We start from the raw sequence: 17,807 nt of genomic DNA, 5'->3' as shown, positions 1-17,807 counted from the left end.
GAGAGAGAGAGGTCAGTGTGTGCTTTGAGGGATAAGACAGGGTAGTTTGGAGTGTGTGTGTGTGTGTGTATATGTGTGTGTGTGTTACCTTGCAGGTCATGATGGTAGAGAGGTCGTCAGGAGGTAGTTTGGTCAGGAGTTCCGTTGTCTCCAGGAACGACCCGTCACCACGGAGACAACACTGGGACATCACCAAGGCAACATACCACTCCTGGAACAAGACATACACACGTTGAATATGACAGACCCAAACAGACGTTTTATAAAGCACACCGACACACACACACACACACACCTTGTCAGCCTCGACTAGTTCAGGGGCTGGTGGCGGTTCCCCATCCAGGGGGTGTGATGTCACAGGAGGGGAGGGGCTGCTGGTGTCCTCGGCAACGGTGGCTCGGAACCTGTCCAGCAGGGAGTAGAACCTCTGGTGCCTAGCAACAAGAGGCAGGAAATGACATCACACAACATCACCAGCTTTTTGTGGTGAAAATCTCTTAAGAAAGTAGCTTGAGAAAATTATATAATGTCCCATGAATACAGCAGTATGGACACCCCTTCATACACTATATATATAGCAGTATGGACACCCCTTCATACACTATACATACAGCAGTATGGACACCCCTTCATACACTATATATATAGCAGTATGTGGACACCCCTTCATACACTATATATACAGCAGTATGGACACCCCTTCATACACTATATATACAGCAGTATGTGGACACCCCTTCATACACTATATATACAGCAGTGTGTGGACACCCCTTCATACTCTATATATACAGCAGTATGTGGACACCCCTTCATACACTATATATACAGCAGTATGTGGACACCCCTTCCTACACTATATATACACAGCAGTATGGACACCCCTTCATACACTATATATACAGCAGCAGTATGGACACCCCTTCATACACTATATACACAGCAGTATGGACACCCCTTCATACACTATATATACAGCAGTATGGACACCCCTTCATACACTATATCTCCAGCAGTATGGACACCCTTTCATACACTATATATACAGCAGTATGGACACCCCTTCAAAATAGTGGCTTCGGCTATTTCAGCCACACCTGCTGCTGACAGGTGTATAAAATAAGGCACACAGCCATGCAATCTCCATAGACAAACATTGGCAGTAGAATGGCCTTACTAAAGAGCTCAGTGACTTTCAATGTGGCACTGTGATAAGATGCAACCTTTCCAACGAGTCAGTTTGTCAAATTTCTGCCGTGCTAGAGCTGCCCCGGTCAACTGTAAGTGCTGTTATTGTGAAGTGGAAACGTCTAGGAGCAACAACGGCTCAGCCGCAAAGTGGTAGGCCACACAAGCTCACAGAACGGGACCGCTGATTGCTGAAGTGCGTAGCAACAATCACTATCGAGTTCCAAACTGGCTCCGGAAGCAACTTCAGCACAATAACTGTTTGTTGGGAGCTTCATGAAATGGGTTTCCATGGCCGATCAGCAGCACACAAGCCTAAGATCACCATGCGCAATGCTAAATGTTGTCTGGAGTGGTGTAAAGCTCACTGCCATTGGACTCTGGAGCAGTGGAAACACGTTCTCTAGAGTGATGAATCACGCTTCATCGTCTGGCAGTCCAAAGGATAAATCTTGGTTTGGCGGATGCCAGGTGAACGCTACCTGCTAGAATGCATAGTGCCAACTGTAAAGTTTGGTGGAGGAGGAATAATGGTCTGGGGCTGTTTTTCATGGTTTGGGCCTCTTAGTTCCAGTGAAGGGAAATCTTAACGATACAGCATACGATGACTTTCAAGATGATTCTGTGCTTCGAACTTTATGGCAACAGTTTGGGGAAGGCCCTTTCCTGTTTCAGCATGACAATGCCTCCGTGCACAAAGCGAGGTCAATACAGAAATAGTTTGTTGAGATTGGTGTGGAAGAACTTGACTGGCCTGCACAGAGCACTGACCTCAACCCCATCGATCACCTTTGGGATGAATTGGAACACTGACTGCGAGCCAGGACTAATCGCTCAACAACAGTTCCTGACCTCACTAATGCTCTTGTGGCTAAATGGAAGCAAGTCCCCACAGTAATAATCCAACATCTAGTAGAAAGCCTTCCCAGAAGAGTGGAGGCTGTTATAGCAGTAAAGGGGTCGACCAACTCCATATTAATGTCCATGATTTAGTAATGAGATGTTTGACGAGCAGGTGTCCACATACTTTTGGTCATGTAGTGATTCATTAAAACAAGAAGATAATGTACATTTGACTAGAATGAGAGGGGAGATGAGAGGAGGAGAGGAGAAGAGAGGAGAGGAGGAGAGGAGAAGAGAGGAGAGGAGAGGGGAAATGAGAGGAGGAGAGGAGGAGAGGAGAAGAGAGGAGAGGCGAAGAGAGGAGAGGGGAGATGAGAGGAGAGGGGAGATGAGAGGAGGAGAGGAGAAGAGAGGAGAAGAGGAGAAGAGAGGAGAGGGGGAAGAGAGGAGGAGAGGAGAAGAGAGGAGAGGGGGAAGAGAGGAGGAGAGAAGAAGAGAGGAGAGGGGGAAGAGAGGAGGAGAGGAGAAGAGAGGAGAGGGGGAAGAGAGGAGGAGAGGAGAAGAGAGGAGTGGGAAGAGAGGAGGAGAGGAGAAGAGAGGAGAGGGGGAAGAGAGGAGGAGAGAAGAAGGAGAAGAGAGGAGGAGAAGAGAAGAGAGGAGAGGGGGAAGAGAGGAGGAGAGGAGAGGGGGAAGAGAGGAGGAGAGAAGAAGAGAGGAGAGGGAAGAGAGGAGGAGAGAAGAAGAGAAGAGAGAGGAGAAGAGAAGAGAGGAGAGGAGAGGGGGAAGAGAAGAGAGGAGAGGAAGAGAGGAGAGGAGAGAGAAGAGAGGAGAGGGGGAAGAGAGGAGGAGAGAAGAAGAGAGGAGAGGGGGAAGAGAGGAGGAGAGAAGAAGAGAGGAGAGGGGGAAGAGAGGAGGAGAGAAGAAGAGAGGAGAGGGGGAAGAGAGGAGGAGAGAAGAAGAGAGAAGAGGGGGAAGAGAGGAGGAGAGAAGAAGAGAGGAGAGGGGGAAGAGAGGAGGAGAGAAGAAGAGAGGAGAGGGGGAAGAGAGGAGGAGAGAAGAAGAGAGGAGAGGGGGAAGAGAGGAGGAGAGAGGAAGAGAGGAGAGGGGGAAGAGAGGAGGAGAGAGGAAGAGAGGAGAGGAGTATTGTTACCGTTGAGCTAGTCCACTGATCTGAAGGTATTCCTGGATTCTGTCCAGTTCCTCTACTGGCAGCTGGACTAAACTGTTCTATAGAGGAACAGAGAGAGAACATGTTCAGCTGGACTAAACTGTTCTATAGAGGAACAGAGAGAGAAAATGTTCAGCTGGACTAAACTGTTCTATAGAGGAAGAGAGAGAGAACATGTTCAGCTGGACTATACTGTTCTATAGAGGAACAGAGAGAGAACATGTTCAGCTGGACTAAACTGTTCTATAGAGGAACAGAGAGAGAACATGTTCAGCTGGACTAAACTGTTCTATAGAGGAACAGAGAGAGAACATGTTCAGCTGGACTAAACTGTTCTATAGAGGAACAGAGAGAGAACATGTTCAGCTGGACTAAACTGTTCTATAGAGGAACAGAGAGAGAACATGTTCAGCTGGACTAAACTGTTCTATAGAGGAACAGAGAGAACATGTTCAGCTGGACTAAACTGTTCTATAGAGGAACAGAGAGAGAACATGTTCAGCTGGACTATACTGTTCTATAGAGGAACAGAGAGAACATGTTCAGCTGGACTAAACTGTTCTATAGAGGAACAGAGAGAGAACATGTTCAGCTGGACTATACTGTTCTATAGAGGAACAGAGAGAGAACATGTTCAGCTGGACTAAACTGTTCTATAGAGGAACAGAGAGAGAACATGTTCAGCTGGACTAAACTGTTCTATAGAGGAACAGAGAGAGAACATGTTCAGCTGGACTAAACTGTTCTATAGAGGAACAGAGAGAGAACATGTTCAGCTGGACTAAACTGTTCTATAGAGGAACAGAGAGAGAACATGTTCAGCTGGACTAAACTGTTCTATAGAGGAACAGAGAGAGAACATGTTGAGCTGGACTAAACTGTTCTATAGAGGAACAGAGAGAGAACATGTTCAGCTGGACTAAACTGTTCTATAGAGGAACAGAGAGAGAACATGTTCAGCTGGACTAAACTGTTCTATAGAGGAACAGAGAGAGAACATGTTCAGCTGGACTATACTGTTCTATAGAGGAACAGAGAGAACATGTTCAGCTGGACTAAACTGTTCTATAGAGGAACAGAGAGAGAACATGTTCAGCTGGACTAAACTGTTCTATAGAGGAACAGAGAGAGAACATGTTCAGCTGGACTAAACTGTTCTATAGAGGAACAGAGAGAGAACATGTTCAGCTGGACTAAACTGTTCTATAGAGGAACAGAGAGAGAACATGTTCAGCTGGACTAAACTGTTCTATAGAGGAACAGAGAGAACATGTTCAGCTGGACTAAACTGTTCTATAGAGGAACAGAGAGAGAACATGTTCAGCTGGACTAAACTGTTCTATAGAGGAACAGAGAGAGAACATGTTCAGCTGGACTAAACTGTTCTATAGAGGAACAGAGAGAGAACATGTTCAGCTGGACTAAACTGTTCTATAGAGGAACAGAGAGAGAACATGTTCAGCTGGACTAAACTGTTCTATAGAGGAACAGAGAGAAACATGTTCAGCTGGACTAAACTGTTGTATATCTACCTGTAGTGTTTCAGCCAGCAGCATTTCCACCCTCCTGCAGGCCAGAGTATCAACCATACGAGCCAGGACTCTGAAAGGAGTATTCAGTAGTTTGTCTACGTAGAGCATCAACAGAGAACCAGACTGGGACAGGTGAATCCCTTCTAGACACTGAAGAGTCTTCTTCAACATGGTGGGCTATGGGGGGGAGAGAGAGGGAGAGGAGAGAGAGCGAGAGACAGAGAGAGAGACAGAGAGCGAGAGAGAGAGACAGAGAGAGACAGAGAGCAACAGAGCGAGACAGAGAGCGAGACAGAGAGCGAGACAGAGAGCGAGACAGAGAGCGAGACAGAGAGCGAGACAGAGAGCGAGACAGAGAGCGAGACAGAGCGACAGAGAGAGAGACAGGGAGAACGAGCATTATCACTTTTAAAGAACCCGTTACTAATAATGATTTCCATAGTTTCATTAAAAAAATATTTTGCTTAATTTATTCATATTATTTCATCCTTCCACAAGATATAGTCCTGACACAAATCTAGGGTTACTACCCAAACCGGTTGGTCGTTCATTCTGTCTGTTCAGTTTCCTCTCAGAGACCCAGTCGTTCATTCTGTCTGTTCAGTTTCCTCTCAGAGACCCAGTCGTTCATTCTGTCTGTTCAGTTTCCTCTCAGAGACCCAGTCGTTCATTCTGTCTGTTCAGTTTCCTCTCAGAGACCCAGTCGTTCATTCTGTCTGTTCAGTTTCCTCTCAGAGACCCAGTCGTTCATTCTGTCTGTTCAGTTTCCTCTAGAGACCCAGTCGTTCATTCTGTCTGTTCAGTTTCCTCTCAGAGACCCAGTCGTTCATTCTGTCTGTTCAGTTTCCTCTCAGAGACCCAGTCGTTCATTCTGTCTGTTCAGTTTCCTCTCAGAGACCCAGTCGTTCATTCTGTCTGTTCAGTTTCCTCTCAGAGACCCAGTCGTTCATTCTGTCTGTTCAGTTTCCTCTCAGAGACCCAGTCGTTCATTCTGTCTGTTCAGTTTCCTCTCAGAGACCCAGTCGTTCATTCTGTCTGTTCAGTTTCCTCTCAGAGACCCAGTCGTTCATTCTGTCTGTTCAGTTTCCTCTCAGAGACCCAGTCGTTCATTCTTGTCTGTTCAGTTTCCTCTCAGAGACCCAGTCGTTCATTCTGTCTGTTCAGTTTCCTCTCAGAGACCCAGTCGTTCATTCTGTCTGTTCAGTTTCCTCTCAGAGACCCAGTCGTTCATTCTGTCTGTTCAGTTTCCTCTCAGAGACCCAGTCGTTCATTCTGTCTGTTCAGTTTCCTCTCAGAGACCCAGTCGTTCATTCTGTCTGTTCAGTTTCCTCTCAGAGACCCAGTCGTTCATTCTGTCTGTTCAGTTTCCTCTCAGAGACCCAGTCGTTCATTCTGTCTGTTCAGTTTCCTCTCAGAGACCCAGTCGTTCATTCTGTCTGTTCAGTTTCCTCTCAGAGACCCAGTCGTTCATTCTGTCTGTTCAGTTTCCTCTCAGAGACCCAGTCGTTCATTCTGTCTGTTCAGTTTCCTCTCAGAGACCCAGTCGTTCATTCTAAATGTTCTATTGCCCTACTGGCTGGCGAAGTTCTTATTCCATGCTTGCTAGCTAGCCAACTACGGCTAACTTACAGTCACATCAAACAGTGCAGCCAGAATAACAACAGTAGCTGCATTTACATTTGTTTTAAGTTGTTTTCTAGTGACATTTAATTGGACACATCCATAACAATGAGCTAATGAGGCGTGATTTCTCCTGGAGTAGAAAATGTTCTCACTCGTCAGGACACTGTTGTTCAGAGGAGCTAGTCAACAACACAGCTAACAACACAGCTAACAACACAGCTAACAACACAGCTAACAACACAGCTAACACAATCACTTTAAACTGAAGCTGGAAAGACAGTAAACCAGCTGAACTTTGTTTCATTTTACCTGTTTTCAAATGATATTTCTTTGTATATATCCATAAACATGATGCTGATTCATGATTTAGACTGGCTGAAAAAAAGCAACCTGTCTGTCTGTCTGGTCCCGACTCGTTCATTACTATTGGACAGCTGGAGATTTGAATTTGAATATTGAAACAATGTTGTAAATGTCAGAGAGACAGACAGCAATGTTTATACAAATCTCCGCTGTTGAAAACTAAACGTTAGTCTAAAAGAAATGTGAGATAATGTCTATATGCTTTTTATAGTGGAGAACAAGTTTATACATTGCCTGGCTGGGCTGATGAGACAGTGGATTGCGCAGTCAGATGGAACAGAGTAAATAGGCATTTTAACGACATACATTTAGCCGGTACTAACTTGTGGAACAGACTCCGGCTGGAATGCGGTTTTAACCAATCAGCATTCAGGATTAGACCCACCCGTTGTATAAACAGAGCAGTAAACGAGTGTGTACTGTCGAGAGGTTGTCACGTCTCCTCTGTATTAGTCTACAGTGTGTGTGTAGTGTGTGTGTGTGTGTGTGTGTGTGTGTGTGTGTGTGTGTGTGTGTGTGTACTAACTGTAGAGAGGTTGTCACAGCGTGACTGTATAGCCTGTATAAACAGTCCCGAGGCGGCAGAGTTGCGGTGCACGGCACTGATGAAGTCCTGCACCGGAGGCTCATGGGAAAGGTTGATGAGGTCACGGACGTGGTTTACGATCAGCCAGGTCAGGTGCTCAGAGTCGTGCAGGTTCTGACACTACAGAGGGAGAGAGGAGGATTATGGGTAAGAGAAGGCAGTCAAGTGGAACATTCTGGAAAGGTAGAAGAAAAACAAAGAGTCACAGCAGTTATAACGCTTAATAGCTCCCCAGTTATAATGCTTTATAGGGACCTATAGTCTCACCACGTAGTCACAGAAGAGAATGAGTCCTCCCCTGCGTACGATCTCTCTGTTACACATGGCCAGCCTGGCCTCTGGTCTCTCCTCCTCCACCCCTCCTGAGGAATGAGGGCTCAGCAGCTTGGTGCAGGACAGACTCTGTCTCCTACAGAGGGAGGTGGAGGGAGAGTCATATCATTTAGGATTTGGTGCGGGTTCGCCCCGTGTGTCTGTACGTTCCTCCATCCGTGTGTGTATGTATGTCCGTCTGTCTGTGGTTGTATGTCTGTGTGAGTGAGAGACAGAGAGACCTACCTGGGTGTCTGGTGTACCTCAGAGAGAGACCTACCTGGGTGTCTGGTGTACCTCAGAGAGAGACCTACCTGGGTGTCTGGTGTACCTCAGAGAGAGACCTACCTGGGTGTCTGGTGTACCTCAGAGAGAGACCTACCTGGGTGTCTGGTGTACCTCAGAGAGAGACCTACCTGGGTGTCTGGTGTACCTCAGAGAGAGACCTACCTGGGTTTCCGGTGTACCTCAGAGAGAGACCTACCTGGGTGTCTGGTGTACCTCAGAGAGAGACCTACCTGGGTGTCTGGTGTACCTCAGAGAGAGACCTACCTGGGTGTCTGGTGTACCTCAGAGAGAGACCTACCTGGGTGTCTGGTGTACCTCAGAGAGAGACCTACCTGGGTGTCTGGTGTACCTCAGAGAGAGACCTACCTGGGTTTCCGGTGTACCTCAGAGAGAGACCTACCTGGGTGTCTGGTGTACCTCAGAGAGAGACCTACCTGGGTGTCTGGTGTACCTCAGAGAGAGACCTACCTGGGTGTCTGGTGTACCTCAGAGAGAGACCTACCTGGGTTTCCGGTGTACCTCAGAGAGAGACCTACCTGGGTGTCTGGTGTACCTCAGAGAGAGACCTACCTGGGTGTCTGGTGTACCTCAGAGAGAGACCTACCTGGGTGTCTGGTGTACCTCAGAGAGAGACCTACCTGGGTGTCTGGTGTACCTCAGAGAGAGACCTACCTGGGTGTCTGGTGTACCTCTGTCCACCAGCTGTAGTTGGTGTAGTTGATGATGAGGAGGACTTGGCACCAGAGCAGAACCAGAGAGGGGTGTGTGGTCACCAGGCAGCCCACCATGGCATTAAGACCCTCTAGGGGGTAGAATACACCACTGACCCCTGGACCTCCACCCAGACCAGCCTCACCCTTCAGGAGACGGGTGGCTGCTGCCGTGATCCTACGGAACATGCCTGGAGAGAGAGAGGGGAGGGAGGGAGTTCATATTAACATTCATAAATATGTGTAGGCATATATATCTATCTATCACTAAATGTATGTGTGTGATATATTAGAGGTTGACCGATTAATAAGAATGGCAGATTAATTAGGGCCGATTTAAAGTTTTCATAACAATCGGTAATCGGTATTTTTGGCCACCGATTTGCCAATTATTATTTTTTTTTTTACACATTTATTTAACTAGGCAAGTCAGGTTAAGAACACATTCTTATTTTCAATGACGGCCTAGGAACGGGGGTTAACTGCCTTGTTCAGGGGGGATTCGCGGATTCGTTTTTGCAACCTTCCGGTTACTAGTCCAACGCTCTAACCACCTGCCTTACATTGCACTCCACGAGGAGCCTGCATGGCAGGCTGACTACCTGTTACACGAGGGCAGCAAGAAGCCAAGGTAAGTTGCTAGCTAGCATTAAACTTATTTTATAAAAAACGATCAATCTTAACATAATCACTAGTTAAACTAGTAATATCATCAACCATGTGTAGTTATCTAGCGTGTCCTGCGTTGCATATAATCGATGCGGTGCCTGTTAATTTATCATTGAATCACAGCCTACTTCACCAAACGGGTGTTGATTTAACAAGCGCATTTGTGAAAAAAGCACTGCCGTTGCACCAATGTGTACCTAACCATAAACATTATTGCCTTTCTTTAAAATCAATACACAAGTATATATTTTTAACTTCTCTTGGGTCGGGGGCAGTATTTCCACTGCCGGATGAAAAGCGTACGCAAATTAAACGGCCTACTACTCGGGCCCAGGAACTAGAGTATGCATATTATTAGTAGATTTGGATAGAAAACACTCTGACGTTTCTAAAACTGTTTGAATGGTGTCTGTGAGTATAACAGAACTCATATGGCAGGCAAAAACCTGAGAAAAATCTAACCAGGAAGTGGGAAGTCTGGTGCTTGTAGTCCTTTCAAGTCATTGCCTATCGAACACACAGTGACTTAGGGTTCATTTTGTACTTCCTAAGGCTTCCACTAGATGTCAACAGTCTTTAGAAAGTTGTTTGAGGCGTCTATGATGAACAGAGAGCGAACAGAGGAAGTTGGAAGTTGTTGACTCAGGAAAGCACTGGCGTTCATTGGCGCACATTCACGTGAGCGTTAGCTGTGTTCCAAAACGTTTTTCAAGACACTGGAATCGTCCGGTTGGAATATTATTGAAGTTCTAAGTGAAAAAGGCCCTAAAGATTGATGCTATACAACGTTTGACATGTTTGAACGAACGTAAATGTAACTTTTTTTTACTTTTCGTCGTGACATTTTCCGCGCGCTTCCTACACTTGGAGTAGTTTACTGAACGCGGAAACAAAAAGGAGGTATTTGGACATATATTATGGACTTAATCGAACAAAACAACATTTAATGTGGACCTGGGATTCCTGGAAGTGCCTTCTGATGAAGATCATCAAGGGTAAGTGAATATTTCTAATGCTATTTATGATTTTAGATGACTCCAAAATGGCGGGCATCTGTATTGCCTAGTGTATTTTTCTGAGCGCCGTACTCAGATTATTGCAAAGTGTGCTTTCCCCGTGAAGCTTTTTTGAAATCTGTCACAGCGGTTGCATAAAGGAGATGTTCATCTATAATTCTTTGAATAACAGTTTAATATATTATCAACGTTTACGATGAGTATTTTTGTAAATTGTTGTACTGATTCACCGACAGTATTGGAGGCAAAATATTTTCTGAACATCACGCGCCAATGTAAAATTGGGTTTATGGATATAAATATGAACTTTATCGAACAAAAAATGCATGTATTGTGTAACATGATCATCTGATGAAGATCGTCAAAGGTTAGTGCATAATCTTAGCTGGTTTTCTGGTTTTTGTGACACCTGTCCTTGCTAGGAAAATGGCTGTGTGGTTTTTCTTGTGTTGGAACTGTCCTAACATAATCTAACTTTATGCTTTCGCCATAAAGCCTTTTTGAAATCGGACAATGTGGTTACATTAAGGAGACGTGTACCTTTAAAATGGTGTAAAATAGTCGTCTGTTTGAGAACATTGAATTATGACATTTTGTGGTTTTGAATTTGGCGCTCTGATTTTTCACTGGCTGTTGAATAGTGTGAACCGTGAGTGGGACGGTAGCGTCCCACCTGCCCAAGAGAGGTTAAACCTGCATATTTAGTTAATATTGCCTGCTAACATGAAATTGTGTCACTGCTCTTGCGTTCATTGCACGCAGAGTCAGGGTATATGCAACAGTTTGGGCCGCCTGGCTCGTTGAACTAATTTGCCAGAATTTTACGTAATTATGACATAACATTGAAGGTCGTGCAATGTAACAGCAATATTTAGACTTATGGATGCCACCCGTTAGGTAAAATACGGAACGGTTCCGTATTTCCCTGAAAGAAAAAACGTTTTGTTTTCGAGATGATAGTTTCCAGATTCGACCATATTAATGACCTAAGGCTCGTATTTCTGTGTGTTTATTATATTATAATTAATTCTATGATTTGATAGAGCAATCTGACTGAGCGGTGGTATGCAGCAGCAGAATGCTCGTAAGCATTCATTCAAACAGCACTTTCGTGCGTTTTGCCAGCAGCTCTTCGCAATGCTTCAAGCATTGCGCTGTTTATGACTTCAAGCCCATCAACTCCCAAGATGAGGCTGGTGTACCCGATGTGAAATGGTTAGCTAGTTAGCCGGGTGCACGCTAATCGCGTTTCAAACGTCACTCGCTCTGAGACTCGGAGTAGTTGTTCCCCTTGCTCTGCATGGGTAACGCTGCTTCGAGGGTGGCTGTTGTCGATGTTTTCCTGGTTCGAGCCCAGGTAGGAGCGAGGAGAGGGACAGAAGCTATACTGTTACACTGGCAATACTATAGTGTCTATAAGAACATCCAATAGTCAAAGGTATATGAAATACAAATCGTATAGAGAGAAATAGTCCTATAATTCCTATAATAACTACAACCTAAAACTTCTTACCTGGGAATATTGAAGACTCATGTTAAAAGGAACCACCAGCTTTCATATGTTCCCATGTTCTGAGCAAGGCACTTAAACGTTAGCTTTCTTACATGGCACATATTGCACTTTTACTTTCTTCTCCAACACTTTGTTTTTGCATTATTTAAACCAAATTGAACATGTTTCATTATTTATTTGAGGCTAAATTGATTTTATTGATGTATTATATTAAGTTAAAATAAGTGTTCATTCAGTATTGTTGTAATTGTCATTATTACAAATAAATGTAAAAAATAAAATAAATAAATCAAACAAAATAAAAGCGATACCGATTAATCGGCATCGGGTTTTTGGTCCTCCAATAAATCGGTATCGGCGTTGAAAAATAATAATCGGTCAACCTCTAGTATATATATATATATATATCTAAATGTGTGTATCTGTCCACTCACCACTCTTGAAGATGTGTATGAGACACATTAACAGAGTCCCCAGCTGTTGACAGTAGAACGTGTGTTGCTGTTCTGTCATGTCAACCTTCACCTGTCTGGTAGAGATGTCCTCTAACATCACTCCTACTAGCTGGAGTAGGAACCTGGAGAGAGGAGAGGAGAGGAGACATCACTCCTACTAGCTGGAGTAGGAACCTGGAGAGAGGAGAGGAGACATCACTCCTACTAGCTGGAGTAGGAACCTGGAGAGAGGAGAGGAGAGGAGACATCACTCCTACTAGCTGGAGTAGGAACCTGGAGAGAGGAGAGGAGAGGAGACATCACTCCTACTAGCTGGAGTAGGAACCTGGAGAGAGGAGAGGAGAGGAGACATCACTCCTACTAGCTGGAGTAGGAACCTGGAGAGAGGAGAGGAGAGGAGACATCACTCCTACTAGCTGGAGTAGGAACCTGGAGAGAGGAGAGGAGAGGAGACATCACTCCTACTAGCTGGAGTAGGAACCTGGAGAGAGGAGAGGAGACGAGACATCACTCCTACTAGCTGGAGTAGGAACCTGGAGAGAGGAGAGGAGACATCACTCCTACTAGCTGGAGTAGGAACCTGGAGAGAGGAGAGGAGAGGAGACATCACTCCTACTAGCTGGAGTAGGAACCTGGAGAGAGGAGAGGAGACATCACTCCTACTAGCTGGAGTAGGAACCTGGAGAGAGGAGAGGAGACATCACTCCTACTAGCTGGAGTAGGAACCTGGAGAGAGGAGAGGAGACATCACTCCTACTAGCTGGAGTAGGAACTTGGAGAGAGGAGAGGAGACATCACTCCTACTAGCTGGAGTAGGAACCTGGAGAGAGGAGAGGAGAGGAGACATCACTCCTACTAGCTGGAGTAGGAACCTGGAGAGAGGAGAGGAGAGGAGACATCACTCCTACTAGCTGGAGTAGGAACCTGGAGAGAGGAGAGGAGACATCACTCCTACTAGCTGGAGTAGGAACCTGGAGAGAGGAGACATCTAATAAGGCCTTCATGGTCGAATTGCTGCAAAGAAACCACTACTAAAGGACACCAATAAGAAGAAGAGACTTGCTTGGGCCAAGAAACACGAGCAATGGACATTAGAATGGTGGAAATCTGTCCTTTGGTCTGATGAGTCCAAATGTGAGATTTTTGGTTCCAACCGCCGTGTCTTTGTGAGATACAGAGTAGGTGAACGGATGATCTCTGCATGTGTGGTTCCCACCGTGAAGCATGGAGGAGGAGGTGTGATCGTGTGGGGGTGCTTTGCTGGTGACTGTCAGTGATTTATTTAGAATTCAAGGCACACTTAACCAGCATGGCGACCCCAGCATTCTGCAGCGATACGCCTTTCCATCTGGTTTGGGCTTAGTGGGACTATCATTTGTTTTTCAACAGGACAATGACCCAACACACCTCCAGGCTGTGTAAGGGCTATTTGACCAAGAAGGAGAGTGATGGAGTGCTGCATTAGATGACATGGCATCCACAATCCCCTGACCTCAAACCAATTGAGATGGTTTGGGATGAGTTGGACCACAGAGTGACGGAAAAGCACCCAACAAGTCCTCAGCATATGTGGGAACTCCTTCAAGACTGTTGGAAAAGCATTCCAGGTGAAGCTGGCTGAGAGAATGCCAAGAGTGTGCAAAGCTGTCATCAAGGCAAAGGGTGGCTACTTTGAAGAATCTCAAATGTAAAATATATTTTGATTTGTTTAACACTTTTTTGGTTACTACATGATTCCATATGTGTTATTTCATAGTGTTGATGTCTTCACTATTATTCTACAACGTAGAAAATAGTAAAAATAAAGGAAAACCTTGAACGAGTAGGTGTGTCCAAACTTTTGACTGGTACTGTATATTTTTAAAGTGAGGTTGACAATTTTTAAATATCGCGCTCTCTCATATTCCTAAACGATCAAGAGTCAACTTTGACCCCTAAAAGTGTGTACCTGGGGTCAACCATAATAACCACAGAGCAACCGTGAAGACCCGATCCGGCACTCACCTGGCAAAGGTCTCCTCCGGCAGCACCCGCTCTCCGTTGGCCTCCTGGTTGTCGGGGCGACAGTTGCCGGGGTCGCCAGAGGCAGTTGCGGGGGCGACGAGAGGCTGCTGTCGTCGTGGAGATGTCGGATGGTGGGACAGGAGAGGAGGAGAGGAGAGAGGGAGAGCTCGTGGACACGAGAGAGGACTATGTCTTCAGTGGACTGAGAGATGAGGACTCTGAGGACAGCCAAGACACCTGATACCCACAACTGAACTGTGTTGACATTAGCCTGGGGAGGGAGGGAGAGGAGGAGGGAGTGGGGGAGGGAGTGGGGGAGAGAGGAGGAGAGAGGAGGAGGGAGAGAGAGGAGGAGGGAGGGAGGGAGGGAGTGGGGGAGAGAGAGGAATGGAGGGAGGGAGAGGAGGAGAGAGTGGGGGAGAGGGAGGGAGAGGAGGGAGGGGGGAGAGAGAGGAGGAGGGAGGGAGGGAGGGAGGGAGGGAGGGAGGGAGGGAGGGAGGGAGGGAGGGAGGGAGGGAGGGAGGGAGGGAGGGAAAGAGTTAGCCTCAGTAAAGACCTGGCAACGATTGAATTATCCAAAAGCCAAATTCCGTGTGTCTCACCATGGTAGCAGGTGTAGTGAACATTCCCTTCAGCAGCATATCTACCGGGCGGAGAGAGGAGGGGGCAACCGTCTCAAACAGAGTGTTCAACACTCCCAGAGCCTCAGGGGAGTCCAGGTGCATCTAGGACACAACAGGAATCGGTTGACATCACCTCAGGTCCTGTGTTGCTACCTCAGTGACACACTACAGGAAGACATCACCTCAGGTCCTGTGTTCGCCCACTACCTCAGTGACACACTACAGGATGACATCACCTCAGGTCCTGTGTTACTACCTCAGTGACACAACAGATGACATCACCTCAGGTCCTGTGTTACTCCCTCAGTGACACACTACAGGATGACATCACCTCAGGTCCTGTGTTACTACCTCAGTGACACACTACAGGATGACATCACCTCAGGTCCTCTGTTACTACCTCAGTTGACACTCACCTCAGGTCCTCTGTTACTACCTCAGTGACACACTACAGGACATCACCTCAGGTCCTGTGTTACTACCTCAGTGACACACTACAGGATGACATCACCTCAGGTCCTCTGTTACTACCTCAGTGACACACTACAGGATGACATCACCTCAGGTCCTCTGTTACTACCTCAGTGACACACTACAGGATGACATCACCTCAGGTCCTGTGTTACTACCTCAGTGACACACTACAGGTAGACATCACCTCAGGTCCTGTGTTACTACCTCAGCTGACACACTACAGGTTGACATCACCTCAGGTCCTGTGTTACTACCTCAGTGACACTACAGGATGACATCACCTCAGGTCCTGTGTTACTCCCTCAGTGACACACTACAGGATGACATCACCTCAGGTCCTCTGTTACTACCTCAGTGACACACTACAGGTAGACATCACCTCAGGTCCTCTGTTACTACCTCAGTGACACACTACAGGTAGACATCACCTCAGGTCCTGTGTTACTACCTCAGTGACACACTACAGGTAGACATCACCTCAGGTCCTGTGTTACTACCTCAGGAACGGGAGTGAAATTCTAGAGTCAAGTTTGGGACGGGATTGACAGTCTATAGGAACAGGCAGAGCAGGAATCATTTTATATAAGTTTACAAGCTCTCCGTCTCTCTCTCACTGTGTTCGGACCTGTTGTTTTCCTATCATGGGCAGTATGATGTCAGCGATCTGTCTGGACAGTCTCTTCCACTTGTCCTCGTTCTCCTTGTGACACTGCTGGAGGACCAGGATGAACATCTCCAGCACCTAAACACAGAAGCACAGGGGTCAAAGGTCACACAGGTGAAAATGTTACATGGTTGTAATGGTTGCATGGTTCAAATATTTAATGGTTCCAAAGTACAATGGTTCCATGGTTCCAAAGTACAAAGGTTCCAAAGTACCATGGTTCCAAAGTACCATGGTTCCAAAGTTCCATGGTTGCAAAGTACCACGGTTCCATGGTTCCAAAGTACCAAGGTTCAAAAGTACCAAGGTCCCATGGTTCCAAAGTACCATGGTTCCAAAGTACCATGGTTCCAAAGTACCATGGTTCCAAAGTACCATGGTTCCAAAGTACCAAGGTTTCATGGTTCCAAAGTACCAAGGTTCCAAAGTACCAAGGTTCCATGGTTCCAAAGTACCATGGTTCCAAAGTACCATGGTTCCAAAGTACCATGGTTCCAAAGTACCAAGGTTTCATGGTTCCAAAGTACCAAGGTTCCAAAGTACCAAGGTTCCATCCAAAGTACCAAGGTTCCATGGTTCCAAAGTACCAAGGTTCCAAAGTACCAAGGTTCCAGTCAAAGTACCAAGGTTCCATGGTTCCAAAGTACCAAGGTTCCATGGTTCCAAAGTACCATGGTTTCATGGTTCCAAAGTACCAAGGTTCCATGGTTCCAAAGTGTGTTTACCTGGTGGTACTGTATGAGTCTCAGCAGCATGGAGACCACCACCTCTTTCTGGGTGTCCAGTTCCTTCCCAGCGTCAGCCTTGTTGGAGCCTCTCAGAACAAACAGGTCATGGACTATAGGCTGCAGGGCTGGGATGGCTGTATGGGGAGAAAGACCCAGTCAGACAAGATGGAGGAGAAAGACCCAGTCAGACAAGATGGAGGAGAAAGACCCAGTCAGACAAGATGGAGGAGAAAGACCCAGTCAGACAAGATGGAGGAGAAAGACCCAGTCAGACAAGATGGAGGAGAAAGACCCAGTCAGACAAGATGGAGGAGAAAGACCCAGTCAGACAAGAAGATGGAGGAGAAAGACCCAGTCAGACAAGAAGACGGAGGAGAAAGACCCAGTCAGACAAGAAGACGGAGGAGAAAGACCCAGTCAGACAAGATGGAGGAGAAAGACCCAGTCAGACAAGAAGACGGAGGAGAAAGACCCAGTCAGACAAGAAGATGGAGGAGAAAGACCCAGTCAGACAAGAAGACGGAGGAGAAAGACCCAGTCAGACAAGAAGACGGAGGAGAAAGACCCAGTCAGACAAGAAGATGGAGGAGAAAGACCCAGTCAGACAAGAAGACGGAGGAGAAAGACCCAGTCAGACAAGAAGATGGAGGAGAAAGACCCAGTCAGACAAGAAGACGGAGGAGAAAGACCCAGTCAGACAAGAAGACGGAGGAGAAAGACCCAGTCAGACAAGAAGATGGAGGAGAAAGACCCAGTCAGACAAGGAGACGGAGGAGAAAGACCCAGTCAGACAAGGAGACGGAGGAGAAAGACCTAGTCAGACAAGAAGATGGAGGAGAAAGACCCAGTCAGACAAGAAGACGGAGGAGAACAACCCAGTCAGACAAGAAGACGGAGGAGAACAACCCAGTCAGACAAGAAGATGGAGGAGAAAGACCCAGTCAGACAAGGAGACGGAGGAGAAAGACCCAGTCAGACAAGGAGACGGAGGAGAAAGACCCAGTCAGACAAGGAGACGGAGGAGAAAGACCCAGTCAGACAAGGAGAC

At 46.5% G+C, this 17,807-nt stretch overlaps 1 protein-coding gene across 1 annotated transcript in view; it reads right to left on the bottom strand.

Annotated features, from left to right (window-relative positions):
* LOC106596941 (huntingtin) overlaps positions 1-17,807 on the bottom strand; it is a 117,463-nt gene that overhangs the window by 17,549 nt on the left and 82,107 nt on the right. The window contains 13 exon segments of the mRNA XM_045716301.1: positions 89-211; positions 296-434; positions 3,182-3,258; positions 4,732-4,908; positions 7,244-7,423; positions 7,571-7,712; positions 8,576-8,804; positions 12,246-12,388; positions 14,271-14,338; positions 14,341-14,541; positions 14,873-14,995; positions 15,993-16,109; positions 16,757-16,893. Of these exon segments, the coding sequence (XP_045572257.1) occupies positions 89-211; positions 296-434; positions 3,182-3,258; positions 4,732-4,908; positions 7,244-7,423; positions 7,571-7,712; positions 8,576-8,804; positions 12,246-12,388; positions 14,271-14,338; positions 14,341-14,541; positions 14,873-14,995; positions 15,993-16,109; positions 16,757-16,893 (1,856 nt within the window).

Source organism: Salmo salar, chromosome ssa04 (genome assembly GCF_905237065.1).
Source record: "Salmo salar chromosome ssa04, Ssal_v3.1, whole genome shotgun sequence".
Lineage (NCBI taxonomy): Eukaryota > Metazoa > Chordata > Actinopteri > Salmoniformes > Salmonidae > Salmo > Salmo salar.
The sequence above is the reverse complement of the archived record's forward strand: the minus strand, read 5'-3'. Positions and strand labels throughout refer to the sequence as shown.